Below are 17,919 nucleotides of genomic sequence, written 5' to 3' on the forward strand. Positions count from 1 at the left end.
TGTATGGTCGTCATCATGAACTCGTGGATCGCTACGGTGTATCCATCTGCGCCATGAAAACTGATTTGTTCATCGTGTCATAGTTTACCTTCCCTCTTTCGTCTACCCCGGACTTTCTATGAGCAACTTGGTGGGTGTTTCTAGAAAAGCAGAGGACGCTTACCCTACCGGTGCACTTGATCCATGATTTCAGTTTTTAGTGGAGTCATTGTTGCTCATTTGCTTTTGTTACTATGTTTGCATGATTTTAGTTACTTTATGTCCTTTGATGTGTATGTCGGTTTTCCATGTCTGGTCCTTGTCCCTGGGTTACATTCTTTTGATTACCGCTATAACCTTGGTTCCCTTGATTACTCGTATTCACGTTCCGTTATTTTGGGAATCGGGTCGAGATATTGAAGTCATTAATTTAGATTTGAATGATTTCGATCCGTGGTCCCAAAATATTACTGCTAAACAAGCATCCGCTTCACATTGATTCGAGACCTCATCAAAATGGCAAGCACTTCAGGAACCGCCGATGGATGGAAGGCAAAATTGGACAAAGCCTTACAAGAAAAGAACTTTTTCACAGATTTGTTACAAAAGGTGGAAGAAAAGACAGGTGTACGACGTTTGTACATTGCAATCGGTAAGATTTGAAAGTTTTCTAAAGTTATTGGTGAACCTTGAACCGGCAACAGCTGTCCACGGTTCTGTGTAGTGACTGGTCTGGTACATGTACATGTAGTATATCATGTATTGTGTGAGTCAGAGTTGCGCTCTGTTTTGATGTATATTTTGTTTTAATTTAACAATCAATTTTTTCCTTTGGAAAATATATTGAGACCGGTGAAACCAGGAACCCCACCCTGTGTCCAAATTAATTTTCGTGCCCCCAGTAGACCACTTCGTCACACTGCTTAGTAATATTTCAGGGATAGTTTTTGAACTTTGCATGGTGGAATTGATGCATTTATTCTTCAAATGCTGCTCTGTCAAAATTGCTGTGTGTTTCATTGACACTTGAATTTCTCAGACTGGTTGCTTATCCTTACAATATTTAGAAGACAGCTTATCTCCGAAACCAGGTCTTTTTTAAAGTCTAAATTCATGTTTTTGTTTCCAAGTTTTCAAATTTTCTGTAACAAAACTTAAAACATATACATTATTTAAAAATTTGTGAGTGGCTCAAATTAAACATCAATAAGAGTAGCGACATTTAAAAAGTACAAAAGGACCTGAATACAATTAAAATATGAATATATCGGAAAAACAAATTTATAAATGTGAGCCTTGAATAATAATTTTTGAAACAATTGCAAATGATCTGCAAATGAAATACAGATGTAGCAGCCAAGAAATTACTTCCATACTTTAGCAAAAATTTTGCTGAGAAGGCTTTGCCTCCACGAACCCTACAGGAGCTTTGCCCCTTGACCCCACTGGGAGTTAGGCAGCCTCCTGACCAACATCCTGGTTTGAAGGCCCATTGGATTTCATGATAGTGGACCAAAAATAAATCCCAGGAAAAACCCTGGTAATTTAGCTTGCTCAATATGCGTGTACAATGTATATTTGGGCCAGCCTTCCTTATGGTATGAGGGTTTCGTCATCGTTCATTGTAGACCAATGGGTGGCTTTGGGCTGACATTTTCATTCCAGTGAAATTGTTTTCTCTTTGAAAACACATACCTATTCTCATTGTATGCTTCTGCAAGGACAATTCTTTTGTCTCATAAATTCTCACAAAAGAACACTATATTGTCAAGCATTCTCATCAATTTTTCTGCAGGTCAGATTGAATCATGGTCCCACTTCCCACCATGTTTTGATGTGATTTTATGATATTGCAGGAGTTGGAGATATTTCACTTGCAGGAAAGCCCTTTTCCGCCATCTTGCAGATTTGATTTCTTTGAAAAATGCTGTCCAATCTTTCAAATTTACTTTAAAGCCTTTTTCTGCCATCTTTCATTAAAAAGTGTGCCCATTCTCTTGAATTTACATGTATATACACAAATGTGTGGTAATGCATACTAATAGACTAGAGGTTTAAATTAAAATGATTGAAATTCAGATCTTTTCTAACATGTTCTAATGGCTAATCGGCGTGCAGGGAAATGTATCTGAAATATAAATGCAAGTACATGTATATATATATGTGTACATGAAGATAGTTTGAGAATGCGTACAGAAATTTCAGGATTTCAAGGCTTAGACTTACACATATAGTAAATGTAATATATATAACACCTTTTCTCATTTATTTTTCATGATACAATTGAATTTTGGTCTGCTATAAAACTTGATCACTGAGAAAAGTGCATATGTGTGTGTCTGACTTTGCTTATTGATTTTGTACAAATTAAAGTACTTGCATACAAATATATTTATGTTGATGCATTAAATGCTTAAATTATATGCATAATTCTTACATGCATAATTCTTACAGTGGGCAAATTTTATATCCTGCTTGTTTTAAGCCAGAAATGTGTTCACAGATTCTTTTTAATCCTGGTTTGGTCCTGCAAATATTGATCTACATGTACAGCTCCAGAGCTTTGAAATTTCCAGAATACTGCTATGATTCAAATGTATGGTAAAAAAGCTTAAATCAGTGTCTGTAAGGACAGAATGATTGAATAGAAAATGTTCACATCCTCAAATTGTTCTTGTAAATTGTTCCAGCATATTCTCAATTTCTGATTAATTGTAGTACACATGCACAATTTAATATGATGAATGAGTGAACCTTACATTCTTGAAATGATTGAAACTGAAATATGGAAAAATTTTCCCCATTCATCTTCTACATTATACATGTCATGTGTTTATGATCAATAGTGTGCTATATTTTTTTTTATTTAATGATGACAATGGATAATGTAATTTTGTATTGACATTTGAGGTACAATGCATTTGTCCTTATTTACTGGTTCATTGATACATGTAAATGTGCATTTTTACCTTGACATTTTCATGCAAGGTACAGTATCATGTTTTGTAACGTACTTGTAGGTGTACAAATTTATATTATTAATAACAATTTAAGAAATATTTACATGTATGTTATCCGACAAGAAAATCTTAACTTGATTTACATGTAAATGCTGTGTTAATGTTTTTTTAAATCTTCCTTGTGTTGTTCGTTGTTATTAAACGTGAAATTGTAAGACCCACTTCCTGTACACATGTACATCCTATTTTTTTCTCCTTAAGGGATTTTAGATCTTGCACCACTCATCATGGACACAACTGCATTATATATTTGTTATTACTTCTACAATGAATGTTTGGAATCCCATTCCAGAGACTGAGATTAAAATGAATTTACTAGCATAAGTACATGTAGTTATGGTTTACCTATTGATTAGGTAGTAATTACTCCTGAATTTGTTAACTCACATGTACACATACATTTATACAAGTAAATTTTCAGAAAATAAAGAACTTAGTGCCTTGAATTTGCCAGTCCAGAATTTTGTTAACAGCATCCCTTCTCTAGTGTTCTATTTTTGCCATCACTTGGTGTACATCATCGTCATTAACAATTTCTTCAAATATCTTCTCCTCTGAAACTTCTGAATAGATGTGCATGATACTTGTCATGACTGTTCCTTAAAGTATGCTGCAAAAAATGACTGTTTGGATTTTTGATCGGTTAAAAAAACATGGCCACTGTTACTAAAAATAGAACAGGGGTCAGACAGCAGATTTTTGCATATATCTCCAAAACCGGGAGGTTTAGTCAAATTCTGACACAGGTAAAAGTATTCAGCATGGTGAGATCTATCTGTGGTCCAATTTTAGTGAAAATCTGTTGACCCATGTTGGAGTTCCTGTGCTTTTCGGACATATTTTGCTGTTTTTGATGTTATTACTTCCAAAAATGTTCTTCTCAAAAACTACTGTACAGAATTCAATGAGAGTTAGAATTTTTGTTCTTTAGGGTATCCTTTTCAAAATGACTGATTGGATTTTTGATCGGTTAAAAAAACATGGCCATTGTTACTAAAAATAGAACAGGGGTCAGACAGCAGATTTTTGCATATATCTCCAAAACCGGGAGGTTTAGCCAAATTCTGACACAGGTAAAAGTATTCAGCATGGTGAGATCTATCTGTGGTCCAATTTTAGTGAAAATCTGTTGACCCATGTTGGAGTTTTTGTGCTTTTCGGACATTTTTTGCTGTTTTTGATGTTATTACTTTCAAAAATGTTCTTCTCAAAAACTACTGTACAGAATTCAATGAGAGTTAGTATTTTTGTTTTTTAGGGTATCCTTATCAAAATGACTGATTGGATTTTTGATCGGTTAAAAAACATGGCCATTGTTACTAAAAATAGAACATAGGGGTCGTACAGTGTTTTTTTGCATATATCTCCAAAATCATTAGGTTTGGCCAATACCTTTCAATTGCTGAAATATCTTTATTATAAGGCCTATAAAAGTCTTCAGGGATCAAAGTTGTCAGATGACTCCATATAAGGGTTATTGCCCTTGAGAGGTGAAAGATGACTTTTTTTTTTACAGCTTTCAGCCCATATCTTTAAAACTACATGTATGATACTTGTAGATAAAATGAAACTTTCAATTGCTGAAATGATTCTTATTAAAATGCATACCAAAGTCTCCAGGGATCGAAGTTGTAAGAAGACTCCATATAAGAGTTATTGCCCTTGAAAGGCAAAAATTACGTTTTTTGCAGTTTTCAGTCAATATTTTGAAAACAATACTAGATAGAATGAAACTTTCAATTGATGAAATGATCCTCATGATAAGTCTTACCAAGACCTTCATGGAGTCAAAATTGTGAGACAACTTCTTGTTAGAGTTATTGCCCTTGAAAGGCAAAAATTTATCCAGTTGAGCGGTTCATGCTCCTGGGATCCTTTTGTTCAAAGTAACAATGTACAGGTGTACTTAAAATTTATAATTTGGAAGCCAGAACATGTTGTATAATTCATATGCCAGCAAAGGTGGCAAATGCAGTGTGAGATTTAATATACACCGGGTGGTACATTTTTGTCCTCTGCGACTCGTTGCAAGAGGACTTTGAAATGCCAGGCATCCGTCTGCGTTATCCTCTCTTTTTTTGTTATGCTTTTACCAAATAAGTTTGTTTTGGTATGTGGCCTCATTATGAAGAGTTACAGATTAAGTTCGACCTTGGTGACGGTTGAATGATTTTTATGGAAGTTGTGGCCCTTGGACTTAAAAAATTTCGTTGAATTTAGTGTTCTGCACCTTTTTGTAATGCTTTTACCAATTGATTTTAAATTTACTATGAGAAGTTACAGATTGATTAAGTTCGACTTTGGTTATGGTTGAATGATTTTTTTAGAAGTTACGGCTCTTGGACTAAAATTTGAACTTGGACTTGAAAATTTCAGTAAATTTAAAGTTTTCCTCACTTCTTTCTTTTTTGCAGGGGACATTGGAACGCTGTTCTTTTATTTGTACTTAAAAAATTTGCTTCTAAAGTGACATTTACTGATAGTTTGCGTAGAAAGTTGTATACATACATGTACCCACTTTTTATGTTTACATGTAAATATATACTAGAGGTCAAATTTTTAAATGTACATATGTTAATATTTTTTTTTTACTTATACAATGTGTATTTTTTCTTTCTGGATCACACATTAACATTCAAAAATACACTACCTCCGACTTAATTGTAAAGGCCTCCAAATTCCTGAACTGCCTTCAACAGGAGTCATCTCAATGGTACAAGTATTTAATTTCATTTTCAGGTCTTGCTGCATTCATAGGTCTTTATTTGATGGTAGGGTATGGAGCACAGTTCCTCTGTAACTTCATAGGCTTTCTCTACCCAGCTTATGCATCGTAAGTAAAGATAAATGTTTGTATTAATACAGTCAAACCCATTTTAAGTGATCTTCTAATGGAGAGCAAAATAATAGTCACTGTACTCACAAAATACATTACAGGTGCTAACTTTTTTTTCATATACATGTAGAATGCATAGGTGTATTACCAGTATACTCAGTCTTCTTAGAAAGGTTATCACAGAATACAGGTGATCTTTCCTACATATTTGACTACATTATATTGATATTATATTATTCTTACACAGTGTTCAGTTTAGAGTGCCATTTGAGGATTTCTGCGATTTTTGTCATTCTCGCACAATAGAAATGGTAATCTTGGCCGAATGGAACACTTTGAATGTTCACCTTTTCAGATTAGCCTTTTTTATGAGTCACAGGAATTGTTTGCATAATGCATATGATTTTAGAAAAATCTGAGTCAATTTTGCACATGATACATCATTTTCTGTTTTCCTTACTTCAAAGCCAACTAAACACTTTGAGCATATTTCTTTATATTATAGAACTGTGCAGGAGAGATAAGTGCTTCATAATCCTGAAAAATATCCTGAAGGAAGTAATGACAATATATAACTGAAATATGTACGGTGTCAGAAATTTGTCAATTATACCTTTCAGCAAGTTTTGTCAGTGGCATTTGTTTTCATAATTGGTCGGTGCCTATCAAATACATGTATGCTTTCATAATGATAGTCTTCCACCATTGATAGATACAGGTGCCTGTGACACCCATGTGCAAATTCAAACTTTGTCGAGTATAAAAAAGTTCCTGCAGAAGGACATTGATTGTGTGGATTTCTGTTCAAATAAAAAAATAAATAACTGATGGGTGTTTCAATTTCAGAACTAAATTTTTCTTCAAATTTCATATCAGTTTTTTTCATATATTTACCACCACTTAAATTATCTACATGTATGATTGCAACCAATCTGTTTTTTGTGGACACCTTTTCTGATATTGGTTATTGTATTGTTGATAGATATTTTTTTCTGTTGACCCAAAATGATATTCCCAGTAGTTGCCCCATCTGCCAATTTGCTCTGGCCATGATGACTCCCTGTGAAAAAGTTCTAGATTGAACACCACTTACATGTGTAAAAGTACAATATACTTAGTACTTACATTTACATGTACATATTTACATGTATGTAAATCTATAGTTGGAGACAGCAGGTATTTGTTTAGCATTTTGATGTGTTTAATGTTTATTGAGTTTTTGAGGTTCTCAAAAGTTGTACACCAAAATTACCCATGACCACAATGCACACAATTCAGTTGTTATTTGATAAAATGAAAAAAAAATGACTTTATATTATTGTATTTAGTACATTCAGTCATGTATTAAACTGTCGTAAAAAATACAAGTTTTCTACATACAAAATGTAATACAGTGTGAACCTTAATGAGAATTCTATGTTGTGCAAGCTGAACTTTAGTGATACAGTGTACATTACAGCTCAGGAAAAACTGTAACACTTTCACAATGATTGACATTTTTCTTATCAGTCATTGTCATTTCCATAACCTCTCCACCAATTTATAAACTTGAAGCTATCTCTTAGGTAATAATGTGTGTTACTCAGGGTTGTTATGGGTTATGCTATTTAAAAAAATCGTAATCATATTACTATTAATTTTCAGAGTTAAGGCGATTGAAAGCCGCCAGAAAGATGATGATACAAAATGGTTAACCTATTGGGTAACTTACAGTTTTTTCGCTTTAGTTGAATTCTTTGCTGACATTTTCCTGTTCTGGATTCCATTCTACTGGTTCCTGAAGGTATGCCATGTGTATCTTTTTGCAACAAGTATCATTTCTTTCTTTCAAAAGATTTATTCTTTATACTCAAAATCAAGTCAAAAGCTTTATTTAAAGTTGTCACATATAAAACATACAAACAAAGCTCTGTTGAGCTTTTAAAATAAATATAAATATTGAAATAAATAACAATACAGACATACAATGACATAAGTCATTACCACATAGACTATGAGAAAATATTCAATGTGTTTTAAAATCATTACATCTGAAGTAATAATATCAAATATGAATGATTTTCACATGAAAGACAGGCATCCATTTAACTGGGATTAATTTTGCCCAATAATTTTATTGACCTTTTTTTCACCTTGTAGAAACTAAATCAATGTTTACTATCAGTGGTTTTTGAAAAAAAAAAAAGGGGATTCAAAGGTACTTTGTAGTTACATGTACTTGACACATCAATTTTACTTTGTAATTGTATAATGTATCTGGCACAAATATATGTATATGCTTTGTTTTCAGTGTGTGTTCTTGACATGGTGTATGGCCCCAATAGCATCAAATGGATCCCAGATGATTTATCACAGATTAATTAAGCCTGTTGTGTTGAAATATCAAGGCGATATTGATAATGCTTTAGACAAGGCAGCTGACAAACTTCATGAAGGTGAGAACAAGATGGCTGGATTTTTTTAATTTTTTTTTTTTTTTTGGATTTAAAAAAAAAAACAGATTTTGGCAGTTGGCAAGGCTTGGTACTGCCATTACTGTGTTTGAAGTTAAGTTTCTGTCATACATGTAGATTTAAAGTTTGCTTCAAGACAGCTTAGCCAATTTCTGTTAAACTGCTTGGGTTTATACGTACATTAGTGTCATAACTGTGTTCAGATCACCTTCATCCAATATTAACCTTTGTGCTGAGCATAACTTGAACCCTTCGATCTGTTTGTCATGAAGTAATTTCCTTCCTACTGTCTTTTCATTTATAGGTATTCAGTAATATTTTTCTTTTACTTTCTCACTACATTTAAATTTATAAAACACTTACTTTCATTTTATTCTATGTATCTAGAATAATTACTTTATACTTTACAAATTTTTCTCCCATCTTCTGTTTACATTACAATACTTTTGTTTAGTCTGTGAATTTAAAGTTGATGTATATATGGTACTTGTACTTGCAAGGCTTCTTCAATTATGTCTGCTTTTGCATGGCTGTTCGCATGGTACATTGTATCATTTCTCTTATTCATATTTGAAAAGTTCAGTTGTGAATGATTTGGAACCTCTCAGTTATGATTTAGAGCATAAAATGAACATGAGAAATGATCTCTGAATGAAAGTTAATAATCAGTGTTTCATGTACGAGTTAGTAAATAATCATTAAGTGTGCAACTTTTTTGTGGGTAATAACCTTCACCCAATTTAGCAAAACCTCTCTGCTTTTGTTAATATATTTTAATCAGCCTCTAACATGTCAGCTTTAACCAACATATATTTTTCCATTTTACTTGTAAAGTGTTTGGTATGGCTAAACAAAAAGGTAAGTAAAATGGTTACCATGGTAACAGGAGTTTAACCTATTTTTTGTTGATTTCCCTTGAAATCTAACCCATTTTAAAATGTTTAATCCATAAGAAAAAAAATGTATCAAATCACTCAAGTGCTTTTTCTCTTATATAGCAATGTATGGAGGTAAACAAACTTTAAATACAAAAGCATGATCCTGTGTTATATGTTCATGTACACTATTATATGTGTACAAGTCAAGTCCTATGTTAGGTTTAGAATGAGTGAAAGTGAATGTAGCACTTCTTAACTGTGTACGCCCAATTAATGAAAATGTGATAAATATTTTATATTTTAATATATACATGTATTAGGATATTTGGTTAATTTGTGAAGCTTGCCTGCAAGTATTTGTCTTGGTTGAAACAAAATTTAATGAATGTATTGATTGAATCTTTCATTTGTATTATTTTAAATACTCCTTTTCATGTATGCCCCTGTATGAATATATTTCTTACCGTGCATAACTCAGAGGTGTTTATCATTATTTTCTACAAATTTTGACTGCAAATTATATTGTGTGTGTACACACTATAGAATATAATACATTGAATCTCTCTATTTTGTATCTTTGCTTTAATCACTCAAGTTCAGGATTTTGCAGATCAATTTTCAGAGAATAGAGTCAAAAATACAGATCATCTACAAGTAGCATAAACTTGTCAATAATACTGATGAAACACATAAAATGAAAATGATTTTATCTTGACACTTTCTTAGTGAATAAATATTTAGCAAACACATGCATGACTTGTGAAATTGGTTATATTTACTGTTGCTTTTCTCTTATGTTGTAAGATTGTTTTTTGCATCACATAGCAAGTTTTGTTTCCATTTTTACCTTTCAATCCTTGCACTTACGGTAACAAGAATTTTACAACCATGCAGTACATGTACCTGTTTACATAGACAGAAAGATGGGTTACTTGTGCTGCTCTTAAATGTATATCTTTCTTGCACAAGGGTTCTTGTACACTTATAGAATACTGATTTTTAGCTCACCTGGCCATAGGCCACATGAGCTATTGCCATCATTTGGCGTCTGTTGTCGTTGTTACCAATTTCTTCTAACATCTTCTCAGAAACTACTGAATAGATTATCATGATACTTATAATGAATGTTCCTTGTATCTCCAAAACCATTAGGTTTAACTAAATTCTGGCAAAGGGTAAAAGTATTCAGCATGATGAGATCTATGTGGTCAAATTTTGGTGAAAGTCTGTTGACCCATGTTGGAGTTATTGCCCTTTTTGGACATTTTTTTGCTGCTTTTGATGTTATTACTTTCAAAAATCTTCTCCTTAGAAACTACTATACAGAATTCAATGAAAGTTGGTATTTTTGTTATTTAGAGTATCCTGCACAAAATGGTTCTTTGGATTTTTGATTTGTTAAAAAACGTGGCTATTGTTACTAAAAATAGAAAATAGGGGTTGGACAGTAGTTTTGTGCATATATCCAAAACCTTAAGGTTTAGCTAATATCTTACAATTGCTGAAATGATCCTTATTATAAGGCCTACAAAAGTCTCCATGGGATCAAAGTTGTCAGACGATTCCATTTAAGAGTTATTTCCCTTGAGAGGATAAAATTACCGTTATGCTAAGTTCCGCGTTCCAACAAAGTCTTCATGGAGTCAGAATTGCCTTGAAAGGCAAAAATTTAACCAGTTGAGCGATTCAGGCTCCTGGGAGCCTTTTGTTTTTTTAGGGTTTGATCTTTTGCATACGTTTTAAATGCATGTTATATAAAAATAGTGATTACATGGAAGTATTATTGTAACTGATTTCTTCTTTAATGAAAATACCTATGCTAATACATGTAAAATTTAGAAATGTTCATGTTAGATAATGTCAAGTTTCCTTGTCATTCACTTTGAGTTCAACTTATATCCCATTAATATTGTGTCTCACAAATGTCAGCAGACTTTCCTATTTGCTAGTAGTTGAGTATTGACATGTATGACTTCTTTTGGGGGGCTTAAAGATGTGCAATAAAAATTTGTCAAAAAACTTAACTCGATGAATAAAAAATAAAGAAATTGTCTCTTTTCTTCTGTGACATCTCTGTAGGAAATGATTTGCACTTGATAATTCTTAACCAGTATTCTTAGACTGTCTTGTGTTTATTGTAACCAAATAATGTGTTTGGGGTCCATAAATGTTTGTACATGTAACTGTGTTTTAGATGTGTTGAAATCTTTCAAGGTTTTATGTTTTAAAATTTCTTTTGTCTATTTGTAGTTGGTGACCTTGCTGAAGATGTTAGCCAAGGAGCTATCAATGATGCTCTTAGGAAAAGATTAGGTGACCCTTCAAAAAAAGAATAAATTAAGCAAGAAAAATTACAGATGCTCAACCACAACAAGCTCTAGAACAGTTCTATTTGGTTTATACTCATCATTATTGCATATCAGTTTTGTATTATTTTTCGTCTTGGTAAAGTTATATTTAGTATGTTGGTCTATGTACATTCCTAATTTTTCCATCCCACATTCTATGATTTGCATTTAAGATTATTCTAAAGCTTCGCAGCTGTTAAAGCTAATTTTTTGAAACCATGTACATGGTTTGAACTGTATTGCCATGTCAAACGCAAGTTTTGAATTATTGTGTTTAATTTTTGTATGAGATTACATCTGTACTCTGTCCAGATTTGTATTCATTTTCAGGTTTTACCTATGAAAGATGTTTTCTTTGCTTTTTGTGTTTCATAATCTTATCTTGTCGAATGATATCTTATGATTTATTTTATGACTGAATCACTTTCATTGAGCCTAGCTGTTACTATAGCCCTTTGGCTTCAGATATTACAATTCAGTTAGCTGCTGTTTAAAGCAGATTGAATGAATTTATGTCTTTGAGTTGTTATTGGTGATCTTTCATGTCAAAACTCAGGACGTATTAAAAGCAACTCAGAGCAGCTTAAAATTTGCTTGATGATGTCATACTGGTCAGGAGAGATTTTGACCATTGAAGCTAGGAACTGCTAAGTAAATTGGCACCATGTAATTGATCTGAATTCGAGGAGAGAATGAAATTGCTAGGTACTTTATGTATATAGTTAACAAAAATGGCTTGTTTTCTTAAATAGAAATTAATTGAACTGTTTCAAGTAAGTGAAAGCCATAATAAGTACTGTGAAAGTTTTTTTAACGAATAGGTGCAAATTTTCATAGTTAAATGGAAAAAAAACATTAGTAAATTTTTGATTTTTTTGGAATCAACAGCATTATTAATGAATGAATATGGTTTTTTTTTAATATAGACCAAAATTTTGTTGTTTGTAAAACTCATGAATCCTTAAAAATTGTTGCCCCACAAACAAAAATACTTTCACAGTACTTAAGGTGACAGTATCAGGGATTTAATATTAAAGAGCTGTAGTGCAATACAAAATGTACTAGTATAATTTTAACTACTTTTATATCTTATAAGGATATATTGTATTTTTTCAATATTTAAATGTTGTTCAACTTTTATCAAGGATGTAATTGTGTAGTATGGATAATTTTTGTGAGTGCAAACCTGTTGATTTGTCTTACCACAAATTTTCCCATTTTATTCTGGTGGTTGAGCTTTTTCTCCCTGTGGAAACCATGACAGTGTGTTTGATTACCTGGCAAAAATATCCAGCTTACATAATTACCTTGTATATTTATTCTGTAAGATTTATAAAATGAAGCCCTGTATATACAGTGTAGCATGTTTAGTATTAAGTGCTATTTCAACGTGCTATTTCTTTATGGGTGTTGATTATGTTGGGTTTGTGGAATGCAGTCTGAAGATGTCTTTCATTTCTATAAATTATTGTTAATAAAAAGAATTTTTTACTTAACTGTAAATTGTACATAGGAGTGAAGTATTCCAACTTGCACCATGATTTGTACTGATATGTTGTAATGCTGAAAAACATTTAATCCTCATATCAGGACTCATTTAAAGTGATGTAATGGAGTACAATAAGACATGTTTCTACTCCACCTTCCTTGTATTTCAAGTGATGTATTAATTGTCAGTTGAATTAACTTTAATTATACATTTGTTGTCAAAAATGTATTAATACTATAAAGCACCATTTATAAGTCAAGATCTGTTTTACAGGGTATGAAATGAAATTCTATGACATGAAGAAACTTGTTTTGAAAGGACATTGTGCAATGACAAATATGATGTGTCGGTAGCATTATTACATATTTAGAATTCTTCGTAGATTTTGAGTTCTTTCTTCAATAGCTAAGCTGTTGGCAGTCCTAAATATAAACTGATCTGATTAAATATGCAAGTTTATCAGAGAAACATTGTTCCACTCCTGCTTTAGAATCTGTCTTGTCAATGGTAGTTATTTATATTATATATTTGTTATAACATGTAGTAATACTTTTTTGGTGCCTTGCAGCTTTCCTCTGATCTAGACTATTCGTTACAGTGGCATACTAAGGGAAAGTTTTTTTTTAATGAACAATGCTAAGAATGTAAAGTAGTTTGTGATGAAAAACATATATAGATTATAGAATGTTGCAAATCCAAAAATGTATTTCAGTTTAAAAGTTTGTAGACTGAACAGTGCATGTGTACTTGTATTTCCTCTTAACAATATGTCTTCCTAATCTCTCCTACCAGGAAAGTTCTCCTTACCTCACTCTCACCCATTCGTTGGTTAAAATATTTAAATTTATGATGTGTACGAAATGAAAAAAAATATGTAAAAGTTGACTAGATTTGTTGTGTTCTGATATTTCTGCTAAAATCTTGCAGTCTCGTGTCTTGTATGTGAAAAACTACTGTCTGACCGCTATGTTCTATTTTTAGTATCAGCGCCCATGTTTTTCAACAGATAAAAAATCTCCACATTAGTTCTATGCAGGATACCCCAATGAGGTCTAGTAGTGTCAGAGGAGAAGATTTTTAAAAGAAATAACATTAAAAATAGCAAAAAAACCTTGAAAAAAGGCAATAACTCCAACATGGCTCTACAGATTAACACAAAAATTTGACCCCAGATCTCATTATGCTGAACACTTTTATTCATGTCAGAATTTGGCTAAACCTAACCGTTTTGAAGATATATGCAGAAAATTAGTGTCTGACCCCTATGGTCACACAGCCATGTTTTTCAGCAGGTCAAAAATCCCCACATCATTCTATGCAGGATGCTCCAACGAACATTCATACCAAGATTGGTTCCAGTTGGTCAAGTAGTGTAAGAGGAGAAGAGCTAGTTATGAAAAATTGTTAACGACGACGTACGCCAAGTGATGGCAATAGCTCACAATTCTTCATTCCCAGTAAATTTGTCATAGCCTCTAAAATTTAATCCAAGCATTCCTTTGTTGATATGGCATCTTGTTGACCAATTTAAGAGAGATCCATTAATAGAAACGTTATTGGCCGGATACCAGAAATATGATGTTTTCTTGCCCTATTTAGGCTTCTTATTCCAATAGGGTTCAAGCCCCGAAATCAAACCCAGTCTGCTTTTTGTTGTAAAGAATATTGTGGAACAATATCGTGCACATCCATATAATGGTTTTATTGTATGAAATGCTTGTTTTAATTTTTTTGTCCTTACTGGTAAATCAAAATCAGTTGGGACCCATTACCCTCAAAATCGATATCAATCTTTATTTTGTGGTTTTGAACCTTGTTATAACATTGAATAAAGATCAAACTTTCAAATACTTACAATTTTGCACAAAAACAAGGGTCTACAGACGATAGAGAACATGACAGCACCATACCATAATACGATGGTTGTCGTAGTCCATCGACAATTAATGGACTTTAATTTATTATGGGGTTATGACTTGAAATTGTTTAAGAATTTTGGGATAGAAAATAATCTTGATATCCAGACAATAACTTACCATTCGATATGGTACCTGAAGTGTGTGGTGGGTTTTTATTTCCGTAAATTTAATACCCTGCTTTCTAAACGAATGTGAAATATAACTTTACCAAACACATTTATTATAGGATGTATAGTATTGCAGATGCTGATTTACATATTCCATTTTAAAAATTGATTTCTGATATTCATTGAAAGAAAACTCACTGATTTCCCTACTCCCAATTCTCAGACATGTAGGAAAAAATCCCATATCTTTATTGGGAATGCACATAAAAACCTTTTATTTCTTATGAAACGACCATAGAATGAACAATTAGCAAAATAGCCAAAAAAATGATTGTTTGATTGATTATTGGGGTTTAACGCCCCAGCAGCAATATTTCAGCTATATTCGGGCAATGAAATGGGATGATGAAATGAAAAAAAGGGATAGGACACAAGTATTGTAGGGTCAAATTTTGATTGTCACAAGAAAAAGGAAGGGATGGGTAGGGTCGGGCAATTTAACCTCCTGTGGCGGAGCGCAAAGGTTCCTACCCCTATCGAGTACCACAGCAGGGTTCTTTAACGTACGAGGAACGTGGCATCTTTCCCAACATGGTGCACTACTGTAGTTTGCGGTCAGGTTTTCCGTATTATAGCCTGACAACCCCAGCATATAACACGCCATGGGTACCCCATTCCACCACCTGGGGCACACAACCCAGTTGTTCTGTGGGCAGAGCGCCCTAGCCCCCGGCTAGGGTTCTGAGCACTATTTAGTCGCCTTTTACGACAAGCTTTGCCCTGCTACAGGCATATTCTTTTGACACCCGGACCTGCACGGAGAAAAAAAAACTGAACCAGACCAATTCGATCCACAGCAATTCACAGAATTCAGCTGGGTTAAAAATTTGGTTGATTTATATTAAAATTAGTCTCTTTTATCATAAATCTTAGTGCTGAGATGAATCTTGCACACTGTTGTCAAATTCGAGATGTTGGTCAAAAAAAGATGCAGAAGAAGCTGTTTCTGTAATATCCTTTATCTCGAGCTCTGTTGGATATATTTATGGTAACCATTTACCAAAAGAAGGGTTGTTGATGGAAAATATATCAATATGTCAGTGTCAAGTTAAATGATTTAGCATCCTTTAAATTTATTCTTTATGAGAGTTGACAGACAGTGCCCATTGGAATGCCAACTTATTGTTGAAAATTTGCTCCTCCAAATGTGACAAATACATGTATTATATCAATTAGGAAATCAAGCATATTGCAAACTTGCCTTTCTGTCATTGTTTAGAAACAAGAGGCTCCCAGGAGCCTGAATCGCTCACCTGGTTACATTTCACTTTTCAAGGGCAATAAATTAAATAAGTTGTCCAACAATTTTGACCCAAGAAAACTTTGATAAGACTTATCATAAGGATCATTTCAGTAAATGAAATTCTAAATCTATCCTAGTTTTCAAGATATTGGCTGAAAACTGTAAAAAAAAACACCTGTCATTTCCCCGTTAAAGGCAATACCTCTTATAAGAAGGCGTCTGACAAATTTTATGCCTGAAGACTTTTGTAGTCCGAAAAATAAGGATCATTTCAGCTATTGAAAGAATTTGGCTAAACCTAACGGTTTTGGAGATATATGCGAAAAACTACTGTCGGGTCCCTACGTTCTATTTTTAGTAACAGTTGCCATGTTTTTCGACGGATCAAAAAAAAACCCACGTCAGTTCTATGCAAGATACCCCAAGGAACACTTACACCAAGTTTTGTTTCAATTGGTAAAATAGTGTCGGAGAAGATTTTTGAAAGAAATAACATTAAAAATAGTAAAAAACGTTGAAGAAGGGCAATAACTCCAACGTAGCTGAACAGATTAAAATGAAAATTTGACAGCAGATAGATCTCATCACGCTGAACACTTTTACCCAGTCAGGATTGGGCTTAACCTAACCGTTTTGTAGATATATGCAAAAAACTATTGTCTGACCCCTGTTCTATTTTTAGTAATGGCGGCCATGTTTTTCGACGGATCAAAAATCCCCACATCAGTTCTATGCAGGATACCCCAAAGAACATTCATACCAAGTTTGGTTCCAATTAGTCAAGTAGTTTCAGAGGAGAAGAGTTTTGAAAAATTGTTAACGACGACGACGACGGACGCCAGGTGAGCTAAAAATATGTGGATTTGTAACCAAGAACAACATAATTTTTTGAAACAGCAAAAATTTACCAACAAGTCCTTTCAAACAAGATTTCTATTAATCATGTGATAACGTAGTGTAAAGAGTTTTAAAGTCAAAAGTTTGGAGAGAACTAATTTCCGAAAGCTGCAGGATTTTAAGTTTTGAAGGAAATCTTTAGAATTTTTAAGTATCCACAAATGATTAATGCCACTATGAGAGTAGGTGGTATTGTAACAAGCTTGCTATCCATCCTACACTGCAGACAATATCTTTGTAAGATTAATTGACATCTTCATAAGAATTAGCAATCTGAATTATCGACATAACATCTTGCACTTTCATCATTAACAAATATTGTTTGCCCAATGATACACACTGAGATTATAGCACAATTATAAACTATCAAGGTTACATCCAAGTGCATAACTGAGGCCAAATTGAAGCGTTTTAGAGCATCATTTATACCTCTCCTGGATGTATTTTATCTAAAAAAATTTTTTTTTTTAAATTGGCAAAATTAAGTGCAAGCAAAAGCTTTTTTGCCTAACAGCAGCTATGCGCCTGACGTCAATAAACAGGAATTCTCTGATTAGACCCAAATTTATCACAGGATACTTAGGAATCAATCAATTCATCCACCTATGTACAAAAATGGCAGGGAACTTATAAAATGGCTGTAAGCATGTTTGCAATGCTTGATACATGTAGATCCTTTAAAATGGTAAA

General features: G+C 33.1%; 1 protein-coding gene across 2 annotated transcripts; it reads left to right on the top strand.

Annotated features, from left to right (window-relative positions):
- The first annotated feature begins 471 nt into the window (after positions 1 to 471).
- Positions 472 to 13,888, top strand: LOC148621753 (receptor expression-enhancing protein 5-like). 2 transcript variants are annotated; one of them, XM_088576430.1, is made up of 6 exons: positions 472 to 631; positions 5,739 to 5,832; positions 7,480 to 7,618; positions 8,126 to 8,270; positions 9,123 to 9,146; positions 11,417 to 13,888. In XM_088576430.1, the coding sequence occupies exons 1-6, from the start codon at positions 496 to 498 to the stop codon at positions 11,500 to 11,502; spliced, it is 624 nt and encodes a 207-aa protein (XP_088432556.1). In that variant the 5' UTR covers positions 472 to 495; the 3' UTR covers positions 11,503 to 13,888. The 2 variants fall into 2 exon arrangements, with proteins under 2 accessions (XP_088432556.1, XP_088432557.1); XM_088576431.1 differs by lacking the exon at positions 9,123 to 9,146.
- The last annotated feature ends 4,031 nt before the right edge of the window (positions 13,889 to 17,919 follow it).

The sequence above is a fragment of the Perna viridis genome, chromosome 3 (assembly GCF_037379345.1).
Source record: "Perna viridis isolate PV_CMFRI_1.1 ecotype Kerala chromosome 3, ASM3737934v1, whole genome shotgun sequence".
NCBI classification, from domain to species: domain Eukaryota; kingdom Metazoa; phylum Mollusca; class Bivalvia; order Mytilida; family Mytilidae; genus Perna; species Perna viridis.

What these genes read in the sequence shown, in the direction of transcription:
- LOC148621753 (XM_088576430.1), top strand. Translation starts at nt 496, where the DNA reads ATGGCAAGCACTTCAGGAACCGCCGATGGATGGAAGGCAAAATTGGAC. An exon ending in CTCTACCCAGCTTATGCATC is followed by an intron (nt 5,833 to 7,479) that starts GTAAGTAAAGAT and finishes ATTAATTTTCAG; the next exon opens with AGTTAAGGCGATTGAAAGCC. An exon ending in AGCTGACAAACTTCATGAAG is followed by an intron (nt 8,271 to 9,122) that starts GTGAGAACAAGA and finishes TTACTTGTAAAG; the next exon opens with TGTTTGGTATGGCTAAACAA.